This window comes from Pelodiscus sinensis, chromosome 6 (assembly GCF_049634645.1).
Source record: "Pelodiscus sinensis isolate JC-2024 chromosome 6, ASM4963464v1, whole genome shotgun sequence".
Classification (NCBI taxonomy): domain Eukaryota; kingdom Metazoa; phylum Chordata; order Testudines; family Trionychidae; genus Pelodiscus; species Pelodiscus sinensis.
The window spans coordinates 112,032,501-112,057,453 of NC_134716.1; the positions used below are offsets into that span (position 1 = coordinate 112,032,501).

Genomic DNA, 24,953 nt, shown 5'->3' on the forward strand with positions numbered 1-24,953 from the left:
AGATGGCGTAATGTCACCTGTAAGCAATCTGAATAGATAGGGTCATTCTTAAGTTTGAGAGAGCTTTTTATTTCCTTTACATAGAGTACAACTTTTGTAGAGTAACTGCTGAAGATGTTTCTTTTTTGTTTCCCTTTAAAGAGTTTCCTGCTGTGATAGGTTCTTTATTCTCAAATCTGTACTTGGGGCTCAATTAAAATCTGTGGCTTAAGGCACTTTTCTGCTATTATTAAAACCACGTCTGATGAAATCTCTGACCACTTCTAATAAGTGTAAATGAAAATGTGACGGGAGAAGTTAAAAACAAGCATTGGTCAGGTTGTTTAGTTGTATAGACACATTACTGTTCTAATTTTATAAGCTTCAAAATTACTTGGTCTCGTTTTTTGTCTTCTATTTCTTTTCTATTATCATTAATTTTTTATAGTCCCCTCACTCCATCCCGCCCCCTTTTGTGTGTGTGAAAATACCAGATTGGCAAATCTGAAGAGGTTTACAGGGTTCTTTCGAAAAAGGGTTTTTTTGCATGAACCCATCGTCTAGACTGCCTTTTTTTTTAACCTCTTCCGAAAAAGGGATTGGAAGAAGATATGAAAATTCGCGCCTAATTTGCGTATCTTCTTTCAAAAGCAGAAGGTAGTCTAGACGTGCCCACAAGGTTCTTTCGGAAAAGGGGTTTTTTTTTTTTGCGAAAAAGGCGCGTCTAGACTGCATTTTTTGGAGAAAAACCTCTTCAGTAAAAAGGGTCGGAAGAGGATATGCAAATGAAGTACGAGGATATGCTAATCAGCGCTTCATTTGCATTTCCTCTTTTGGAAGAGGAAAGCAGTCTAGATGTACCCTAAAAATCTCTATTTCTAAGTCTTGGCAAAACCAGTATGTAATAAACCAGGCATGGTTTTCCCAGGATAAACTATTACCTGGAAGGACCAATTCTAGGGTTCAAAAGGCATATCAATATCTATGCCTATTCGATACCTCAATTCTGAGACTTCAACAAAAGTGATAATTAGTGCAAATGTGTTAATGCATACACTTCTATTAAGAATTTAATTGAGACCACCAACTCATTGTTCCCAGGTTTTTCATATGGTCTCAATCTTGCAAAAGACTCTATTTGGACAGAGATTGACTGCTTGTATGTTTCCATGGATTTAAATGAAATATTAAGGCAAGCACAAATATCCACCTAGGTAGGTTGTTTTTGGAGTAAACTCTCACAGACAAAGGATTTTTTTTGTATTTTGTTTATAAAGCACTTAGTGCAATGGGTCCCTGATCCTTATCAGAGTCTCTGCATATTAACATAATATAGGTAATACTAATTTGAACTGCTGGTGGGTTGGATGGCTCTAAAATTAGTAAATATTCTACTACAAAGGAATTAGCAAATGCATTATTGAGAGGTACAACCTGCTTGCCTCATGAAAATGGTCTTCTGAATTTCAGTGGGATTGGTAGAATGATGAAGGTGAGAAATGTTTGCTCCTTAAATGCTACAAAAAAGAACATGTTAATTATTAAATGTATAATGATGATTTTGTATCAGCAGAGCCCAGACTCTTTATTTTTATGGGATACTATAAATTCTAATTCACAGATTAATAGATTCCATGGCCCGGGAGGACCTCTGTGACCATCTAGTCTGATCTGCTGTGTAACACAGGCCATACCATGTCTCCCATATTCCTTGAGGTCTTCCTGAGGGATGTGTTGAAAGAAAGATTTTTTTTCTTTGTACGGGAAATGGGAATCATCTGGTTGGTGAGTGGATTGAGGGGGAGATTTTTAGTCAAGGTGTAGGGAGGAAATCTTTGAATGTAAATATTTATGATATTTTATAAATGCTCGTTTAATTAGGTAATGTCCCTAGATCTTTGGTCAGGCCGTTAGGGCTGCATTTTTGCAGAAGTGGCCACTGCTTTTTGTTTCTTGATTTTTTGATGTGCTCCACCAGTGGTAACTGGGGGCTGATATTTTAAAAGGGCGACTACCCTAAGTATCATAAATTTCATCTGGAGTTGTGGGTGCTTCATTCTTCTGAAAACCCATCCCAAAACCGCAGCATTAGTCACCACTTCTTAACGGCTTCATCTTAATGAATTGGCATAAATAAATATAGAGGGGAAAAAACAAGGATGGAAACAAACACACATTCATTTTAAACCTTCTCTTCCAAGACTAGAACATTCTTTGAATATGCCCACTTCTTGTGATTACCTCTGGTAGAAGGGGTTTGCAGGACTGGGGTCTCTTTATGGTATCAATCACTGCTAGTTTAAAATCCTTTAGGCAGATGAAGCAGCATGAAGAAATTCCCTTCCCCCTCCCATTTTTAAAAAAAACTTTCAATTAGCTAGCCTGAACTGCAAAATTTGGAGTTCTAGAACCCTCTAAAGTAGGGTTTCCCAGCCTATGAGTTGGGACCCAAATATGGGTCACCATTACATTTCAAAAGGATTGCCAAGTGTCTCCCCAAGAGGCTCTGCCCTCCCTACTCCCCCCGTTTTTGCATTGTCTTGGGTCACCAAGTCTTCCTGAATTGTCAGAATGGGTCCCCATTTGGATAAGGTTGGGAACTGCTGCTCTAAAGTTTGGGATTTCTGATTAAGGGTTTAGATTAACAGCCATTTCTATAATTAATTTATTATTAAATGACTTGTGCAAAAAACAGTTGCATGATTTAACATTTTGTGCTTTTGAATCCAAATGTGGAGAAAAAATAGTATTTTTGCTTTTTTAGAAAGTTGGTTCACATATTTGGTTTGTAACTTTGAATTGTTTCTGTTCCTGAAGGCTTGCATGGATAACATTGCTTTTATTTTCCAGGGAAAATACAATTTCCCATGAAAGTAGGGTTGCCAGATGGTTTAACTAAAAATACAGAACACCTCCCCTCCCCCCCCCCCCCAAAAAAAAAACCACTGGGGAAAAAATTCTGTTGGGAAGACCAAAGTTGTTGAGCCAAAAAAAGAAGGACTCCGACCCCGAAAGTTGTTAAGCGAATACCGGACACCTGGCAACCTTACATGAAAGATCATTATATTTTTCTGGTTAGAAAGTAAAACTCTAAATATATTTGGTCTTTTTGTTTTCCCCTGAAAGCAAAGTGCCATTGAGAGTAATTTGTTAGTCCTCTGACTCTTGAGAAACCTAATCCAAGTTCCATTCCTGGTGCCAATTGTTGCATTTTCTGAGTTTTATCTTTTCAATGACAATTCCCCTGGGATTAAAAGGCAAAATAGTTGACAGTTCCATTGGCTGAAAGCAGAAATAGTTGCTGCCATTGCTAAACTGGAAAGTAAGAGGCTTATGAGATGGTCAGCTTTGCCCTCACCAAGCAGAGTTGTCTTAGATAATGTTGCAGCACTGTATTTCAAGGGGTATGAGCACAGTTTTAAAATCTTTGCATCTCCTCTGTCTTGCAGCTTGGCAAGTGAGAGTGATGGAAGCTTTTCTTCATGTCTAGTGACTAGTCCCTTTTTTGATTTTTTTTTTCTAAAAGAGTATTTGGTAGTTAGAACCTGGTAGGTTTCCTGTTTTTGAACTTCACCGAACCCATAACTGTCACTGACTTCCATAAAGTTGCAGGAGTTCAACATCTTCGAAAATCATGCCATGCATTTATAAAATATTAACATCAAGGTGCTTAATAAAACAGTTTTTAAGATTAAATAATATTCATGATTGTTCCTGTTAATTGCTTTAACACTGGCTTACTAACAACCTCTCTTTGCTTTAGTCTGTATGGATTTGGCATTGCCTTTAGGTGTGTTAGGCATGAGGAATGTGAAGTCCATCTATAGCAGCATATCAAGCTTTCTTTCAGCCATACGATTGTAATACTATGTTAGGGCCCTTCCATGATGTTTATGTAGCTCAGTGAATTTCAGCCACAGAGTGTATCCTTAACTGTTTTATATGATGTGACTGTACATCAAATCTTCTGCTAAATGTACAGAATTGATTCCAGCAGTTTCTTACCTTTCTTTTCTAGTATTTTAAAATCATGAGGGAGGGGAAAAAAGTTTTATTAAAAAACGTCATCTAGGAAAATATTCAGAATATTAATCCAGGCCAAAATTTCAGATTTGTTATCAATGTAAGAGTTCAGCGTTGACAATTACTGTACTTAAAAGCTCCTTGGATCAGGTGGTGTTCTACCATATGGACATTTTAATTAGTAATAAACATGTTGATCTGGATACAGTAGTAGAATCTACAAAGCACAAAGACCCTGCCTCATTATATTGGTGTTATATTGGTGTGAATTTGTGTAACTGTCTCTTTCCATCTCCCTCCCTTTATCTCTGGGTGTGGCATTGATAGCTTATTTAGTTAAAGTAACATAGATTGCAATATCCATGGAGTAAATAATTTATTTCTGTATTTGGACAATAATTTAAGGAATCATATGATAAACTACATTAATTTAGCACATTTTGTTTTCTCCTCCTAATTAGTCTCATTGATTCATCTATGTCAGGAATACTTCTATTGGGATATTCTCAATTAAAAAAAGTAGCTTCAAAATTACAGGTACCCATATTTCTGAATCCCTCTGCTCATATTCCTTTCCCCATTGTTTCATGGAGGATCCACATAAACAAAAGTGGAAAGTAACTAAATGATTAGATTAGTTAAACAGTAAAATGGGTTATGTGCAATGTGTTGTTAAATTCATAACACAAAGAACAGCTGCAAGACTGTAGTCTTGTGGTAAAGCTGTAGACTGAAACTTAGGAGAAATGGATTCAATTCCTCTCTCTCCACCAAGCTTTCTTTGTGACTGAGCAAGTCACTTAATCTTTCTGGCCCAGATCCACAAAAGGACTTAGGTGCCTAAGTAAAAAATATAGGCCTTGAAACCTCTGCTAAGCTGTTGTTCAATCCTAGAGGCCTGAAAATATTCCCAATGTTAGAGAGACGTGTTTTTTTAAAGTTAATAGTGTCCTGTTTCCATATAAGACATCTTTGAAAGGAATCCTTTTTGAAATATTTAAAAAAAAAAAGTGAATGGAGTAAAAACTCAGATTAGTAATCACGCTGGTCTAAATTCCAATACTAGCAATCCTAAATGCTAGGTTAATGATTAATATAGATTCCTATATCCTAAGAACCACCAAAACTAGGATCACTGGGCTTTATTTTCCTTGAACATTTGTTTTAAACTGGATTAGTTCTATTGATTTCAGTGGAGTCACTCATGATTTATTCTGGTGTAAGTGAAAAAAAATTTTTTATGTCTCTAGCATGCTGGAAGTACTGTCTTTCCTCTGAAATGCAGAACATCCATTTCTAGCCTGGCTTGTCATGAAGTATCAATGGTGACATCTTGATTTATCAAAAAATTGTTTTGTATTGTTATTTAAAAGCCTTTATTAGTTCTGATGCTTGTCAGTCTGAAGTTTGTATATGGTAACTAAGACAACAGGGCTTTACAGGCAAAAGGATATAAAATATCAATAGAAAATTTTAAACCTATTTAAAAAAACCTCAAGATTTATGCAAATGCGAACTACAAATGCATATTATTTAGAGAGGAGAAAGAGGACAGGGTGTGTGTGTGTGGGGAAAGCGGGGCGTGTCTGTTGTCCCTGAAGTACTACAGCCTCAAAAATCCTAAATTAAGACTTCCTACATCAAATAATCCCCAAGATTAGTGTAAATGAGTCTGTTATGCAAGAGTTCATAAGGTCATACAATGGGAGTAAATTGGAGTTCATAGATAGCAAACATTCATATTTATAAAACAGCTCCTAAGTTGGGGGAAAATATATATATATTCTTTTAATATGGAGAATATTAGATTTAACTCAAGATAGTCCTGAACCAGAATTCTAGAGCCATATATATCCCCCTGGACTTTGGTCATGGGCCCTATCTGTGTGTATGCGTGTGACTTCAATACATGGATCTGATTTACTTGCTATTTTATTCAGATCTCCAAATCAGTATCTGGTGCATAGTGTGTTGGAGTATGGAGACACAGTGCTGAATAGTGTTCAATTTGAGAAACCAAACTTCAAGTTCTTCTTTGACCAGAAGAATAATTACAAATTACGTATTTACAAACCTGTTGAATATTTTAATAGTGACCATAGTTTCACTCTCCAGAAATCTTTAAAATGGCTGAATTTTCCCATCAGGTACAGTAATGGCATTCCCATTTACTTCAATGAAAGCTTCCTCCGGGTAAGAGTCTAGTTCTCTACCAGTGAAATCGGTGAGAGATTTCCCATTCAGACTGGCCCTTTGTGGTAGACAGCATTGGCTCATCCTTTATGTGAACACAATTTTTATTGGTTTGTTTATAAAACAAATGGGTCTGTAAAGTTAGATTCCCAACTCTCTGTTCAGATGCCTAAATAAATGCCCTTGTGCTCAAAATTCTGAGTATCCTGCAGTATTAAAGGATTTGCAGTACTTTTGAATATGAAATCATTAAGTGTCTAAATATGGAATTAACTTTAACTGTCTATTTTACAAACACTTGACATTGATGTATTGCCCCCAAATTCTCCCACCAAAGGTGCCAGTTGAGAACAGACTATTTTGCTATCGAACTAATTAATTTGATAGTTCTGAAAAACCATTTTCAGTTCTATTTACCAAATCAGACTTTCCTCAAGGAATTCAGGGTAAATAGTTCTTATATTTAAACTGTATTATTTTAAAATTATTTGTAGCATCAGTTCAATGTAGTTAAAACATTCATTCTTCATTCTTTGCCACTGTAAACACTGCCCTTTGTAAAACGGGTAAATAACTAGCTTTGATACATAATGTTCCCTGGCTTCTAGCTCCATATAACTCCATTATAGTTACTCTGCTTGTAATAACACCTCTTTCTAGAACTGAACAATGTCTGTCTGTAGATAATGGTGATTCAAGAAGAGTAGCATGGCTACAAAGAAGGTAACTGTGGGTTGTAGGCTAGGAAACCACTATGAATATTATGGGTCTTTTACATGGAGGGATAATTCATTACAATTGAAGTCTTCAGTTAACTCAGTAATTTGATTCTGTTATTGGACAAACCACAGAATAAAAAAAGGAACATGTCAGTTGTGGACACAGCTGTTACATTTTTCAGATGTAAGAAATGAAACTAGTTATGAACATGTGTTTGTTGGTACAGATTCTGCTAAATGTTTGGAGGCTGGAGGGGTGGCCATTCATTGCACAGTGGAAAATTAAAAAAGTCATAAACTTCAAAGATGGAAAAGATCTGTTAGTTCTTAGGCATTCATGCTAGTTGTATAGGGTTGTTCCTGACAATATGGACCTAGTGCTATAAGTACTTGAAAATCACAGAACTCCCAGTGATTTCATTAGGACAAGTTGCAGAAATTGACAGCTTTTTTGGTAGAGTCGGGTGGAGTTTTAAGTGAAGAGGGTTCCATCCCTTGAGAGACTTTTCTATAGTTAATAGAGCTAATTGCCAGAACACTTTTTTTAAAAAGGTCCTTCTTAATTTCTTTTTCTCTTTCTCTCACTTCTTGGTCTTTAACAACTTACTATACATATTTTATTATGTTTATTAGTAATAGGTTCTAAATGCCATCAAGTGTCAAAATGGCTTGTTCCAATCCACTATTTAAAATGGATATGAACATAGGAATGAAGAAAAAAATTCTGATGAACCTCATATATGTGGAGCCAATAGTGGGATAAGCTGAAAGGGAAAGACCGCAACATTTAAAATTTAATAAAAAAGAGTCAAAATAAAGTCTATAGTCAAAATAAAGTCTATAGTCAAACTCCTTAATTGTGATGCATTTGCTGAGTTTCCCTCTTCCATCGTCAGCCCTGCTCTGATGCCATATGGTCTACCATGGAACATTTAACTTGTCAGATATAATGGATTGTCCTGGAAGCAGATTTTTGCTTTGAGCGCTCGGCTCCTTTCTTGCATTTCACTCTCAGCTTCAGGCTGCAGGATGAAGGATTGTGGTGGAAATGCAAAGAAGAGACACACAGTTGATTCCCCTTAAGAGAGTGACCTATATGCCACACAATTTTACCCACGTAAAGAGGCATTATCCCTGTCGCTGACCCTAGCAGGCTGCATGTCAGAACCATTTAAATTTGTCTGGACTTAACAGATTGTGCAAATGTTTCAGAATCAAGTGCTTAGGAATAATAAAAGCTTGTCATTTCAACTTATGCAGTAACAGTGCAGCTCATATTGGCCAAGAGATGAGTATTATTTATTGTGACCTACATGTAACCTAAGCTGCTTGGTTTGTAGACCTTCTAAATTAAGTTCATCTCTCAAGGCTACTGAAAGTTACAACGTTTAAAAAAAATCTGATGTGGAACCCAAATAGCCATTATGCCTTTTTGCTTTCTGGGGAGAGGTGGAGAGAGAAGCTAATGTTAGAAGTGATCATTTCTGTGATTGGGTCAGTAGCAGTTAATTATCTTAATACATTTTTCAACTTGTCATTGGAGGCTAAAATCTTTTCACCACTATGGTTGCCACACCTATCTGAAATGAAGGATTCTGCCTTCTTTGAAAGATTAGGCTTCATTCTAATTCAGTCAATATATTGATTGATGGGTTCTTAAACATGTATAGTAATCTTAAAAATGATCTATAATACAAACTTGAATTAATACTCTTGTTTCTGAAATAAGCATGAAAAACAGTTGGCGCATTCTTCATTGATTAGAATGCTATTTTTCTTAATTTAATAAAATCTGAAAATAATGGTATGTCTAATCTTTGTGTGTAATGTGTCTGTCTAGTTCTGTAGATAATTTAAGTATATAGGGTGACATTTTGACCTAACTGAAGACAAATGGAGTTCTGCCCATTAACTTCAATGAAGTAAGGATTGAGAATAACTTGTATATAAAACTAACCTGACATATTTTAGGTCTCTACTCAAAATTCCTTACTTAGGCAAAACTTCCACTGATGAATGGGAGTTTTGCTTAAGTAAAAATGCCAGTTTGCATTTAGTAATGAATAATTCTAAGTATTTAGTTGTCTAGAAAAGGAAAGAAATGCTTTTCATGGCAATGAATTTCTTTGTTAATCCAAAAAACCTCATATCTAGGTTACTTTTGATAGTCATTTTTTGCTATTGTTAATCAGACATTGTGCTGATTAGTCTGTGTGTACTGATGTGATGAGCTTGTCTGTATTCTCAGCCCAAACTATTATGATTAAAGTGCTTTAGAATGCTAGGTCTCAAGTGTAAACATCTTATTAGGGTATGGATGCCCTCTGCTGGATATTGCAAATTTGAGTATATTGGATACACGAGTCATAATACGTTGCAATATATATACCAGCTCACTTCTGCTGTTTGCCATATCCTGTAAATTTGTGGTTTGAGTCCCCCTCCCTTTATTTAACCAATGTTATACAATATGTAGCCGAGTCACTGGGAATAGTAAAAGGTCAAAATACAATAAATATTAGAAAAATATAATTTTCTTTACCAACTGTGTTACAAATAGCAGGTATTTACATTGAATTGAAACTTTTTTGCATGACTAAATATTTAAAATGCTACAACATTATTATGGCCTTCTTCTAACAGAGCTGAGGGCTGAGAAGTGCAAAGAGCACGAGAGCTGAGAAAACAGAACCAAAAAAAAAACAGAACCAATTTTATATTTTATTTTAAAAGAAATTAAAAGCAAGTTTGAGCAGTTTGATGAATGAACTAAAAATTTTTCATGTAAGAACTGAAAATATATGTGAGCATATTGAAATACGTGACTATAAGCTTAATTCGTTTTAATTTTTCTTGATAAAATCAGCAATGGGTATGTGTAATTTACCTGTTAAATGGCATACATTATATATAGCCATTGCTGATTTTCTGAAAAAACTAAAAACAGAAAAAAAATCAAACTTATTAACCTTATAGTCAGACTGCTAAAATGTTCTTGTGTGTTTTGTTTGTTTGTTTATTGTTGTAGTAGTTTGTTTATATATTATGACATAAACTCTGAAACACCAGTGACTCAGAAGTTCTCTATTTAGGCCCAGATATTTTAACCAGGTAAACTACAAATGCAGAGGACACCAGGCTTATCATTGTATCCCTTGGAATGAAAGGTATTCCTAAATTGGTGTGGTAGACTTGTTGGATTAATATACTGTTAAAGCTTAAAATAACGCGAGATTACAAGACTTGTTTTACTTTTAGGACAAAATACAGCCCTCTAATCAGAATTTTGTTGATAATGATTAGATGTGGATTTGACTCATCATCCTGAAGATAAGCCTTCTAATTGATCTCTTGATCCCTATCCATGTCCAACATAGTTTGTTTTAATAGACGGTTTAGATAGGAGAGGGGTTACAGTCTAAAGATTTAAAGCCTATGCACAGAGGCTGTATCAAGGTTTATTGTCTTCTTTCAGTTCTGTGCCTTTCATGGCCTTAGATACGTATCTGGCTTATTTTAAAGTGATTCTGTTTTCATGCTTCAGTGAAAACCCAGGTTTCCAGATACATGATAAAAATCTCTTGAGCAATAGGCCCCTAGCAAATGGTAAGAAATTACCCTGGAATATATGTAATTAAAAAATGATGAGGTTTGTTTAGAGTAACACAATATGCAACATTTACATTCTACTCCTATGTTTTGCTTAAAAATTCAGCATTTAATCACAGTTTTTTTTTATTGCAGACTCATAAAAAACTTTGACTCTTTTTGTTACCTTGATACTCAGTCCAGAGATAAATAAGACTCTATGGTATTTCATATTTTGTAATGATTATTTATTCTTGCGTTTATCTTTTGATATTTGCAAGTGCCAAAACTGGGAGCTGGTAGGATATGGTGCATCCGTTTTACTAGAATTGTCTACCTCCCTCCAAAATAAAATTCAGTGGCATTCTATGGCCTATGCTGTGAAGGTTTTCAGACTTTATGGTCATCCATCCCAGTTTAGTTTAATTGAATAGTTGTTCATTAGTGAAACATATTGGGTAACCTGAGATTAGTTTAGCTCATCAAACTGTTTATTTTACAAAAAGAAATTTAGAGGTCCACCCTACATAACATTTCTTTAACCCACAAACTGTAATTTTTCAATGCCCATTGGACATCATCACCTGTTTTTTGTTTAAATACTTTGTTTTGAGAAATCTGTGGGCTTGTTACATTTATATTCTGCTCCCAGTTAGTGAATGTACTAGGGATGTCAACATTTACTTAACTAGGCTTATTGGTGTATCTTGTTGACTACACGCATTCCCCCCCACCCCTCTTGCTGCTTCTGTGTCTCTTGAGTGGGACCAGAGCACACTGGCTACCAGCCCTGCCTCTGAGGCCTATAGAATAGTCAAATAACTGATAAGAATTCATGCAGTTACTCAACTGTTCAATTACCCGATATCTAACATCCCTAGAATGTATTGGATACAAAACGCTTTTCATTACAAGCATGGTTTCCATGATGGTTAAGAAATTATAATGATAATATTATTCTGTGCACTGATGAAGGGCCTTATCCTGCAAAGTGCTGAGCAGTTTTGGCTCTCACTGAAATTAGTGGGAACTGGGGGTACTCACCTCTCACAAGCTCAGACCTTTAATATAGAGTGGTTTTATAGCAATCTATTTCCAAGTCAAGTAGTAATTCTAAATGCCATGAGTAAATGGTTTATTCTTACAAACTCAAAAGAAGATTGTACCACCATTACATTGACTAGTACCTTAGTCCTCAGTCCCATCAATGTCAATGAGACTACTCAAGAGTAAGGTACTCTTTTATATAAAAGTACAGGTTGAACCTCTCTAGTCTGGCACTCTCTGGTTCAGCAACATCTGTGGTCCGGCATGATTTTAGTTAACTAGATGTTCACTTATCATGGGTGTGGCCAAGTTTCCCACGGATCCATAAAGTTTAACAATAACCACCAGTCCTGGATCTCAGTGTTCTGTGCTGTTGTTTAGCTCACATTTACCCCTAAATGTCTTCTAAGAGCCCAGTAAGCAAGTGGAAGTATTGGTAATGCTGATAGACAATATTGACCTCCTGTGGTTCAGCAAATTCTCTGGTTCAGTATTGGTCAGTTTTAACCTATAGTACAATCAGGCCCCAGTACATTGTCAGCAGTTTCTCATTGTTACCATTGCAAGTGCCAGTTTTTCAAGGTTGTTTCGTTTAAAAAGCAGACTAACAAAAAGCCATGCATTGCTGTTATATACTATAGTAGTAGATGGGTATATTATAGAAATGGGATGTATAAGCAGCTTGCCTCAACCTTTCTACTCTGGATAAATATAATATGAAGCAATATTAATGACAAAAGTATAATTTATTTATTATTATGTATTATTTGTACTATTGTATCTACACCCCCCAGTCCTGGGCCGAGACCCCATTGTTTAGTCGGTGCCTAAAAACAGAACAAATAATTAGACTTTTGTTAAATGTACTTAAGTACATGATCATTTATGATGATTACATTCTTGTTACATCCTCATTTGGTTTTGATAGTATAAAGCGTTCATGCCTTTCACTGTTAACACCTTTCCTGTCTAGCCCACAATGTGCAGCTCTAGCTCTGCAATGTAGACAATAGACAACAGGGGGTTCATTAGGACTGTACATGTGGGGAGCACTACTGTGTAAACTTGTAATGCATGTGTAGTAGACCCTTGGCTAGTGCCTGGTCCTAGGGATACGCAAAAAATAGACATATCCAGTTAAGCATAAAATCAGAAACAATGAGGTGAGTTAGGCTGTGTCCAGACTCAGGGGTTTTTTCAAAAAAAGTAGCCTTTTTTCGAAAAAACCTCACCTGCGTCTAGACTGCAGCCGCGTTCTTTCGAAATTAAATCGAAAGAACGCGGCTTTTCTTTCGATGGCGGTAAACCTCATTTCACGAGGAAGAACGCCTTCTTTCAAAAGTTCCTCTTTCGAAAGAAGGCGTTCTTCAATGTAAATAGGGCTTCTTTGAAAGAGATCATCCAGACTCACTAGATGCTTTCTTTCGAAAAAGCAAGCCGCTTTTTCGAAAGTTCAACGTGCAGTCTAGACGCTCTCTTTCGAAAGAGGCTCTTTCGAAAGTATCTTTCGAAAGAGCCTCTTTCGAAAGAGGCTTGCAGTCTAGACATAGCCTTAATGATGAAATATCACTTTAAGTATGAATTTCCTTGGTTTAGGTTGATTGTCAGTTTCTTAATGTTATTTTAGTGTAGATTTTTAAGATTTAATTTTGTTTACATTTTGATATTTAAAAAAATAATCTCCTCTTTCCCTGGCATTGTGAAGTCTCTTTAGGAACCTTTACTATTTGCTACCGGTCAACGTAACTGCAAAAAACCCTCTTTCAAAAGTATTCTTCCACTAATTTTGTGCTACATCTCTTGCACAGTCTAACTGGGTGTGATGCCATTAAAATGACTGGGATTATTCCCCCCCCCCCACACACACACCCCCAATTACATGTTTAGTTTGTGGGCCCTTCTTTAGATTTGATGCAGTGTCACATAGGCTGTGCCTAGACTGCAGGGTTTTTTCGAAAAAAGTAGCCTTTTTTTCGGAAAAACTTCACCTGCGTCTAGACTACAGCCGCGTTCTTTCGAAATTAAATCAAAAGAATGCGGTTTTTCTTTCGATGGCGGTAATCCTCATTTCACAAGGAATAACGCCTTTTTTTGAAATTGTTCTTTTGAAAAAAGGCATTCTTGAATGCAAACAAGGCTTTTTCGAAACAGAGCATCCAGACTGCCTGGGTGGTCTCTTTCAAAAAAGCGGCTCACTTTTTCGAAAGAAGAGGTTGCAGTCTAGACGCTCTTTCGAAAGAGGCTTTTTCGAAAGAGGCTTGCAGTCTAGGTGTAGCCATAGTGTTCTTTTGTATCATACAAATTTAGCTTCATATCTGTATTTTTTTTCTTGTCAGTACTTCATATGTAATAGAAAGAATGAAACAGCTCATTAACATTATCCTGCCATTACCTTTGGAAACAATTGTGGCATGCAAAACCCCATTGAAATAAAAGGGTATAGTGCACTATGCATTCTATACATGAAGTATGAGAGAAACTTAGATAATCCCCAAACCTATATCCAGGTGGACTAACTGGGGTGGACATCTGTGTGGAGGCAGATGGAAAAGAAATTATACCTCTACCCAGGCTTCAGAACAGCATGGTATGTCTCTACTGTGGCAGAGAGCAAGCCAACCACCTTGGGTAGACATACTAGCTAGGCTCACATGAACCTACTAAAAATAGCCGTGCAGATGCTCAGGTACTGGCTTGGGCTCTCAAACTCACCCAGTTGCCAGGGTCTGTGTGGCCCAAGCTGCAATTGGTATATTGCTATTTTTAGCATACTAACTTGAACTGAGCTAGCAGTAGTCTGTCAGTCAAGGTTGGGAGGCTCACTCACAGCTTCAGGTTAACCGTATCCTAGTAGAGCTCATCTACAGATGTTGCTAAAGCCCAGTAGCTTCTAAGATCTTTTGGCACTTGCTCCATGGTGACCAATGGCTGTCGAATCTGTTTGGCAGCAGATTCACCTACTCTGCCCTGACTCCGGCAATGTACTTGCACCATTCCCAAATATAAGGAACAGCATGATTTAAAAAAAACAAAAAACCAGAAACCGTATGAAAAATAGCTGCTCCACAAGAAAGAAATAGTGGACTGTTAATCAGAAAAGCTGGCTGATTGATCTCTCTCTCCCCCCGCCCCCTCCTCCAATTATAACAAAAGTTTCAAATCTGTATTTTAAATGTGCAAAATTCTCATTTAAAAATGTAAGCTCTTAGGGTTTCTTAAGAGTAGAGTTTTCAGAACCACTAAAAATGAAAATTTCTGGTGGATCCCCTGCTGAAATTATTCAAATGAGGAGGGGGTTCTGTTTTTGTTTTCTTAGAGGGAAAAGATGTCAAGGCAGAGAACTTGTATTTTCAATTAAGTCTGATTATAAATTAAAACTATTCAAGTTTTCAATCTCTAATAATCGAAATTAAAATCCTGACAGACTGAAGCATTGCTGTTGTAAATGATTATGTAGTGTTGCTTGTGCTGTCCAATAGATGCTCATTCTATCCCAGCGGTGGCTGCACATTAGTGGTGAGTTAAATGATTATTTGATGCCTATGTATATGAAGGCCAATCCTGCATTTCTTATGCATTAAAACACCAACTGATATCAGGGCAGTATAGAGCTATGTGGGGAAGTGTAGAGCCAGGCTAAAAGGTGCATGATCCTTATCATGATGCAAGTTAAACCTTATTATTTGTATATTAATAACAGCACATTGTATATTGACCAAATATGAAACTATAAATAGAGCTGAGAAAAGAAATTTTCCATTCCACAGCCCTCATGAGTTGCTCCTAACTTTCTCTAAATGTACTTTAGGTTTGCCATTTATCATGTTTGGTGATTTTTTTCCCTTTCCTTAATTTGTCATTCTCCTTGGATGGACCAGTCAGACCATCCTTGAGATGCTCTTGAGACATCTTTTCTTCCATCGCTGATGAATGCAGAACACACGAAGGAGACCAAAATCTGATTCTAAAAAATGGGGAGAAAATACATGATGATGAAATAAGAAGTAGATCTGTACCAAACCTCCAGACCTGACTAGCCCCAATTTCTAAGCTATTCAAATTCAACTCCACTCAAATTACTTTTTTTTTTTAACCTGGCCTTCTATTTTGTCTATGGACTAAAGCAAAACCAGAATCTAAAAATGAAATTTTGGAATATTTAAAGCTAGATCTCAATTTTGATACTTGAGCTCATCTCTAAAAATACCTGTCAGACATGAAATCCACATAAATATTGCCCTCAAACCATCTATAACAATAACTCCACTTCCTTTTTCCTTAGCAGATAGAAAGAGTTGCCTCATGTCTCCTTATTCTGTATACTAAAGACAAGGTGCCCTATCTTTCTGGGCAAAGGAAAATATAGCGGAGAATTAGATGACTTGCATTTGTGCTTTGGAAGTTGCTTAAATTTTCTACTTAATTTGATTAATTTTTCAAAGTGCACCATGGAGAGGCAAGTGGCTTCTTTATTGATTGATTGTCAATCCTATGCTGCTCTCTTTTTTTTTTTTTTACAGTAATACTAAAATGTTAGCAATTGTAGCTTAAACTATCGTTTAGTTCGGTTTACATAAGCAATATTTTTGTTTCTTGGAATGTTTACAGAGTCTAAAACTGCAGATTCAGTGTGTTTGTCAGAAAAGAGGAGCTGCATGATGTTCCTTCTTTGTTTATAGTTAGTTGGATTGGCATGCATTGTGTCAATTGAAAATATTTTTTTGAAAAAATACTTCTGTTAATAGATGCTTTCCATATATTATTTTAAGGAAACAGTGTTCATCAAAGTTATTTAACACTCGACTGTAGGTCAATGTCATTTATGAAGCTTTGAATCAATTGTCAGAGCATAAAGCTACATTAGGATATATCTTTTGTTACATGTACTCAATGCTAGAAAGAATTGGCACATCTTAACATTTGGTCCTCTAGGTATAAAAATTATATAATCAAATGTCTGACAAGATTTTTTTCTTGGGTCTTTTTTTCAAGCCCCCCCTACCTTGCTTACAGAAAATATTACTAACGGGTACTTTTAGTTTTTAAATTATGGACATCAGTACTCCATGCAGTAAAAGACTTGAGCGATTAATGCTACCCTTATGCCTCTTTTGAGTAGTTTTAGCCATGGGGCTTGGCACTGCCACCATTGTCTTTGTGCCAAAAAATATCCGCAGCGGCTGCCGCATTCTAGTACTAGAGGGTTGTCTCGAAAATTCCGCAGTGAATGCATCGGGTTTCTACATCACTGTAGATTCTCTCTCCTTAAAAACATTTTAAAAAAATCTTTAGCTTTTACAAACCTTAGACTGTGGTGTTAAGGTTGACTAAAAATGATACGTAGCGTACAGTAAATAGAGAAATTCAGGGTAAGCTTTTGTATTTGTGAATACAAATAGTTACTTTAAGAGCCTACTCTAGCATATTATCAGCACTCTTGCAAATTTTATTATCTGAAACAAATGTGCCAGTGAATTTTAAGCAGAAAATCAACATCAAGACTGTAGCTAATTTTAAATGGGCAGTTTATAAAAAAGATGTATTTCCTACAAAATGAAGTGTCATTAAAAAAAGTTAATTTCATAATTACAATAAATTGTGAATGTGTTTGTGTGCGCCTACGTGTGTGTGTGTGTGTATATATATATATATATATCATTATTTCTTTTTCAAAAATTGTGGTTTTGTTCTTAAAAGAAGGCAGTTTTCGAGATGTACTTGGTAACAACAGCAAAAATGTAATAAAGTTAAGGGCTTACACTATCAGAATGAAATGTTTTCACTGATGATCTCCAAAGCTATCTGTTTGGTGGTAAAAGTGGATGCTACAGATGAAATCTTTACAAGGAGCATAATCCTAAAAAAAAAAAAAAAAAAAAAAAGAGAGAGAGAGAGAGAGTCAATCTCCTGCTGGCTGCTGTGCCGCTTTGGTACCTCACAGACTTCGACAGAGTCCTGGACGAGTGCCCATTGATGTCATGGAAACACTCAAATTACTGAGAATGATTCATGTCTATGCTGTTCTCTTATCCTCCCCCACACAAATAGAAGTAGATTTTTAACCCTGACAACTTGTAATTTGCAGTGGGTTTATTTTTGTATCTGGATAAATATTTTTTAACAACTGAAATTAAGATGAGGCAGCCTGTATCTGATATGATAGTAATGAAGATGAGTGATACCCGTGCAACAAATGAGAATTGCAGGCAGAATTTCTTGTGTTGCGGCTTGTACTAAGCTTACACACAACTCGCCATGACCATCCTCCCTTTTTGATTCTTAGCATTTTTTTGTTTGTACTGACTTTCTGACTTTAAAACAAGTAGCCCTATTGAGTGAGTCGAAGTAACACACAGAACTCCAGACACAAACCAGCAAGATGTTTTATTTTTAGATCTCAGCACTGGCTCCAGGATTCAAGATTAGAATTTTATTGTCATTTCCATATTGATTTTTTTCTATTGAGCTTTCTTTTGCAGTGAATCTGTGGGGCTAACAAAATAAATGTTTAGCCACAAAAATTATCCTATACATACTTTAATCTGTTTTACCAGCCTTTTCTTTAATAAAATAAATACTGTATCTTGATCCCCCTTGAGAAATATTATTGATGAGATCTGGCCTGCAAAAGAGGTTTGGGATAAAGTAACCATACCATATTCTGTCTTAGCTCCTGGGGTGTAAAAAAAGCATAACAATTTTTTGTATAATAATTTAAGAACCATTAAAATTTACTGTATGCATTTTCAGTGTAATAATATGACACAATATGGGTGTTATTTCTCTAAAATCAGACTAGAAAAACTGCTAATTCATGTCTTATTCAATTGAGTAAAAATTTCCATTCAACACTCGTCTTAAAGAAATACCATTTGGTCGTCTTAGTCCGCTTGCTGGGTTTTTTCCCAACACAAAATGCCAACAAAGCTACCAGCTTTGCTTGATCATTTTCCAATAAAATAGCATTTTTGTCAAGAAAATGTTTTGTAATTAATGTATCTTTGGAAGTGATAATTCACTTTGAATTGGTAATGTAGTATGTATAGCCAGTTATTACAATTTATTATAGGTATGGTTGGGAAACAATTTGAACCTTAGATCTGGGTTTCCAGGTACTAATGATATTGATAGGAGTTGCATATGTAATATATGACCCTTCGTAGCAAGTATTGTATGTTGCATTTTATATGTTTCTGTATATAACAAGAGCTTCAGAATTCACAACAGTGCCCTTAGTGATTTTTGATTGGTTCTTGTATATTTTGTCTGATAATCATTCTGCCATCCCTCTGTTATTATCCTCACCAACTCAGGGGCTCTTTATGCCAGTATGTTTTGTACCAACCTTCCTGATTGTTCTTTGTTCCACTTGCACATGCTGTAGTGCTACCCAGCTACGACTTAGCCTTCTGCCGCAGCTGCCTCTTTCCTGATTGATTTTGTTCAAGACCAGTCTCTCAATTTATAAAGGATCTTTATTTTACTTTTAAATATGGCATACCTATAGGAAGTGTGATAGCTCGACTATTGGATCCCTGTTTTAAAGGCCCACTGGAAAAAAATGAGGCACTTAAGGTTGGCATAGAGTCTTGGCAGTCACTGGGTCTCTATTCAAGTCCCAGCACTGCTGGTGTAGTCGGAGCTTTGGTGGAGAATGGCAAATTTCCAACCAAATTTCTCTTTCCCAGGTGAAAATTCCATCATCACATTGATCATGGGGGAATTTACTCTTAGGAAAAAAAAAGAAAAATGCAGAATCCTGAATAGTTTCTTTGTTAAGTTCACCATCTGGAGAGCCTATGATTGATTAGCTCCAGCCTCACCAGTGTCCGTATAATCAATGGGAATTACTATGCAGGGGTCACAATATAGGTAGCCTGCCTGCTGTGTAAATACTACTACTACTACTACTACTACTACTAAATCCACAGTTGTTCAGCTTCTGAGTGAGAGATGGAAGGAGGGAAAGAGTACCTTTGATGAGGGGGTGAGAAGTCTATTTCTATAGAGAAATGGTAGAATCTCTTAAACTTTAAGAGTTTTAGGAAGTGTGTGGAGCAATATGGCTAAGATAGGAAGCTAATTTCCACGTTATCATACCAGAATAAAGTGTTAAACCCTTTCTGTTGCCTGCGTACAGTACGTGGTCAGAAGTGCCTATTTTACTTATGTAAACACCAGTATGGATATATAGAGAAAAAATAACAATGTTGTAACACTTAAACATCTATTTATTTTTTATTGGCAGGTAAAACAGAAAGGGGTTCATATTCATCATATGGAAGAGACTCAAATTTACAAGGTTGCCACCAGGTAAGTGATAATCTATGCAGTGGAAAGATAGTGATAAATAGCCTGATAAATTAGCTTTGCTTTGTAAAGTTGATTATCCATTTTAGAGTGTGTCCATGATACACAAAACTGTTTGCAAACAGATATTTCCCAGAAATAATCTTTATCTACAAATGTGTGTGGTAACTTCTGTCTGAGCTGTTTAAGGGGTGATACAGTTACTGGTTTCTGTTAGTATTTAAGTCAGCCTATTAGGATCTCTTAAGTCATTGTCAACTATTGATAACTGTTCTTTGAAATAATGTTATACTGTTTCAGCATAACAGTTCCTTTCCTAATGGCACAATTTAAGACATTATAAAAGTGGAAACACACCACAGAGCATGTGTCAAACCCTGGTTTTGGATGGCTATTGCAATAAATTATAGTTTTCACAGAGTCTGTATGATGTTGTGTGAAAACAGGGTTGTACTGAGGGATAAAAATGTCTGTGAAAATATGATTTGTTGTCCCTTTTTGTTTCTGAATTGTTTTTGGCTGGAAGTCAAGGCCAGCAGGCTAACAGCAAAGCCGTCTCAAGGGAAGCATGCGTGAGCTAGAAAAATAAGAGTAGTTTAATTAAATAATAAAATGCCAATGTAATACAAAGGTATAGGGAGTGTGTGTTTGTGCCTCTGTGCACTCTGCATTTGCATACTTTTAACTCTCCAGAGAGTTTGAGTCTAAAAATACTATCAATAGCCAAAAGTCTAAGCTTTGTTTCAAGACAATTGATTTTTTTTAAAAGATGCTTTCTTTTTAATTTCAGTAGCAGTATTAATCATATGTTTAAATTCATTTTGTTTTCTGAACACTGCTAAGCTTCCTTTCCTTTTTATAAGTGCACCAGTTTCTACTTCGGAAAACTATTGAAAGAATTTAATAACCCTTTTCAAAATTCAAAGCTTTATACTTTTTAATTCTGCCACACACACAAAAAGCATATTATTTCCCTAAAGGAAAGGAGAGTACTTGCTCCCTTCATTCCCATCATATGGCCAAGTTCTTTAATAATTTTTTAATACAGGGAAACAATATATTTTAAATTAAAGGAAAACATGTTTAATTTAGTATAGAAAAAGGTAAACAGCTTCAATAATTAAATAGAATATTGCCTTCAAAGTGCACATACACATATTTACTATATTGTGTAAGGCTGACATTCCACGCCCTTCCCTACATCTGTTAGTTATTTCAACTTTTAACTCTCCAGCATACTCAGCTATGCCATCAGCTCCATCCAGTTCTGCCGCTAAAGATTTGTTGAGATGAGACCAACTGTGGCTGGGTCAGGGACTGAACACTGTCTGCACATGTTAGAAAGTGCAGTTCATCCTGGTGTATTTGGAAAGAATTCCACAGGAAAGACATTTGCAGCCATTCCAGTGCAACGGAAATATCTTTGGAATGTGAGTGCAAATGTTCAGAGTGGATAGCTTGGGCAACAAGCCTCTCTGTGCTGAGTCTCTAGTGTAAAGCTTTCAATTCCTGCAGAAGGTCTGTTCCGAGGTATCTGGTTTCTCAGAGCCAAGGCAGAAGTTATTAGAATTTTGGGGAGAAGGAGGCTGACAACTTGCTTCCCTTTGGCAGATGGTGATTGAATAAACTATTTTCAGTGGGGCCCCTTTTGTTGGCCAATGAGACAACAGTGTTGCTTGTCCCTGTTTCTTCCCTTACTAGTAGGAATTGGCATGAGTCCTTACAGCCATCAAGATTTCCTCTGCTGAGTAAGAGGCCTCTTCACGTGTGAAATTATCATTCAAATTGGTTGTGGTTTTTTTTTATGCTTTATGTACAAAATAGTGTATACTGGGCTTGAATTTGAAAGGGATAATTAGGGAATATTTTTTTCCTTGTTTTAAGCAAAACTATACATTATTAAATGCTATATGGAGCAGACAGAAAGGATAAGAATTCCTCTTAATACATGTTTGCGCAAACATATAGGCATATTTATACACTTACCTGTAAATACATATTTGATTATGTGTACCACTATAGACTTTAAAAATGAGCCTTAGTGTATTTGATATAAATTACAGAATTACTGATGTTCTTACAATAAGCAAATAAAAGCAGAAAAGAAAATATGGTGAGCCTTATAATTTCATCAGTATCTATTTTTTTAGGCTCCAGTTCAGTATTGTCCTTGTTTTAAAATCTCTCTATCTTTATATTGGTCTGTTTCTATTATCAGCCCACATCTTTGCACTCATTTGCCACTCATCTGATCATATGTTTTCTCTGTACATATAGTCTTATCACTCTGGGTACAAAAGCCTTTTTCCTTGCAGCCCTAATCACCTAGAATTACCTTCCTTTTTTTCCTCATCATTAACTCTCTATCATTTTAACTCTTATCTGAAAATATATCTTTTTTCCTTTGACAGTATTTTTCATTTTCTCTTTCACTCTGTTATTATTAAGCTCTATCTCACATTGTGTTGTAATGTAAGGGAAGTATTTCGGGGATCCAGAAAGACACAATTCCAAAAAAGAGTTGTGCTGCCTTGAATTGTGCTGTAATCCTTATATTCACTGAAGTGATTTAAGGGTGATGGATGAGCACAGATCTCTATATTCCTGAATCTGGAGCCAGCTTCAGAAAATAAGAGTTCCTGTGGGGCAGAGAACTTTCCCACAAGCAGGCACAAATATTATTACTTACACTATGGTCCTGCCTCAGAGACTCAACTGAAGTTGACGCTTCATGGTACCAGATACAGTACAAACACATAGTGAGGGATGGTCCCTGCCCTGAAGAGCTTACACTGTAAATAGGTAAAGAGTGGGGGAAAGGGTGTTTTAGGAGTTCAGGCATGGAGGGGTTAAGTAGTTTGACCAAGGTTATGCAGGAAGGCTATTACAGAGCCACAAACTCACCCAAGATTTCACAAGCCCTACATCCATGCCATAACCACCTTACCATCAATATTCTCCGGAAGTGTCAGAGTGCTTCTAGCATTGATTCCTTAGCAACTTCTTTTGATTGAGTAACTAATCGGTAAACTTGAGGAAACCCTTAAAGAGGAACTGCCTGGTGTGTCTTGTAAACTGGAAAATCACCTGGGAGGAACAGGAAGCAGAATCCTTCTATTTTCTTACTAAAGAATGTATTGCACTAGGTAGATGGTGACTCTCAGACAAAATAGACCTGCCACTGATAATTAGTTTCTCTTCTAACTCAGCAAGATGGGTGGACCCCCTTTGGAGTGTCCCATCCCTTTTTGTCTGTGGTTCATCTGAGGAGGGACAAGGCCTTAGAGTGCCAATTGAGTGACTTACCATGTCCAGGTACCAGCAAAGAGACCACTCTCTTCCATGCATCACGCTTAGAGTTCTGAATATGTGAACCAAAAGGAAACTACTGAGCCCCTTAGTTCCAATGTCATATATCATTTTATCTGGTATAAAAGGTATTGTCAGACTTCTGAAAAGGGTAGATTGATTATTTCACTGGGTACCTGGAGTCCTTCACACCTATCGCTGTGATGGCTCTGGTCACTGCAGGATAACGGATAGAAATATTTTCCACATTGGGATTACTAATTGAAGTCCTCATGGATCTTGGGACCAACCAGGTTTACTTAGAGTTAAATTAGTATGAATATCAGTTCCATCCTTATTAAACAGTTTAATTGCAACCTTGAAACAATGCTCTGGAAGTGTGTAGAGATTGAATACACAAAGGATTCAGCGAGGTAGTTACCATACCACCCTTTTGCAATACCCATTGTTCCTTAGGCTTTCACAGGTTTCTCACTTGTAAGAATTTCCCCTGAGCTTCTGGAAAGAGGGGAGAGGAGGGGAGGAAGAATTACAAAAATTAGGTTGTGCGTGGAAATTCCAACCGTGGATAAAGAACATGCAAGGTGAAAAGGAGAGCAGGTCAAGTAAATCACCAACATACAGACAGGAAGGAGAAAAATATCTACCAGGTGAACCTATTAGATCCTGGCACAGTACCAGAAGTTGGTAGTTTAATCTTGAGGATAAGCCATTGTCTTTAGGCTTCTAGAGAATAGAACTATCAGGGAGCAATAAAGTATCAATAGTTGAGGACTATCGGGAATCTGAATACCTATCAGAAGCTTTCTGGGATGTGTTTGTGTCCTTACTGGGAAGGTTTCACCATCCCACCACATCTAGTTTGGGAGTAATAGCACAGGCAGTACAGCACAAGCTAAGGGTCTTTGAGTTTGTCTCAGACTCCTGAGTAACTGACATAGTCACGTGCACCTGCTTGCTAAGCATGAAAGGAGTGTGAAAATTTTTGTTGATTTCTGAAAGGTAAATTGATGGCTATTGATATGATCCAGATCTAGTGCTCTGTCTAGGTGAGTTCCTGGACCAAGTAGGATAGCAACACTGGACTAACTGCCTTATTAATATTTTTTTATATTCGTAAAGAAAACGTTCTTCACCCAAATAGCACCAGCAAATGCCTAAACTGTCGCGTATGAGATGCAGATTCTACCACACAATAGCCTATTTATCTAATGGTGACTTAAGACTAGAGCCTAATCTAATGCCATTGAAGATAAAGCAAAATGTCCACTGACTACAGAGGGAACAGAAACAGAGGTCCCTCGTGGGAATCATTTAATCCCATTAAATATGGAAAAATCTATGAAACAAGCCTGAAAGGTTGTTACACGGAGAAAGGAGAAAAAATTAATCTGTGATGACTAAGGATATTAAGGAGCAGGTATTTGGCTAATCGTGTAGTCAATACAATTTGTATCGACTACACGATTAGTCGATAAGGGGAGGAGCTCTGCAGTGCCCCCCATGGGTGACTCGTGCTGGCTCTGGGACTGCTGCAGCTTTGCCTTTTAAATGTCATAAGAGCTCCCTGACTCTTAATACGTTTAAAAGGGCAGAGCTGCAGTAGGGCAGGCCTGGGACCCTTTCAAGCCACCTCTCCCCAGCACTGGGACCTGCTTCCCCACACCCTGCTGCCCCTATTATAGAAGAGTACTCTTTTACATCCCTAACAATGACAGGACAAGAATCAATGGACTTAAATTGCAGCAAGGAAGGTTTAGGTTTAACATTAGGAAAAACTTCCTA

At 36.6% G+C, this 24,953-nt stretch overlaps 1 protein-coding gene across 24 annotated transcripts in view; it reads left to right on the forward strand.

Annotated features, from left to right (window-relative positions):
- TCF4 (transcription factor 4) overlaps positions 1-24,953 on the forward strand; it is a 334,112-nt gene that overhangs the window by 144,678 nt on the left and 164,481 nt on the right. For all 24 annotated transcript variants that reach the window (XM_014570220.3, XM_075932639.1, XM_014570224.3 and 21 more), the window contains one exon: positions 19,798-19,862. In XM_014570220.3, coding sequence (XP_014425706.1) covers positions 19,798-19,862 — 65 coding nt within the window. The remainder of the gene's footprint in view (positions 1-19,797; positions 19,863-24,953) is intronic.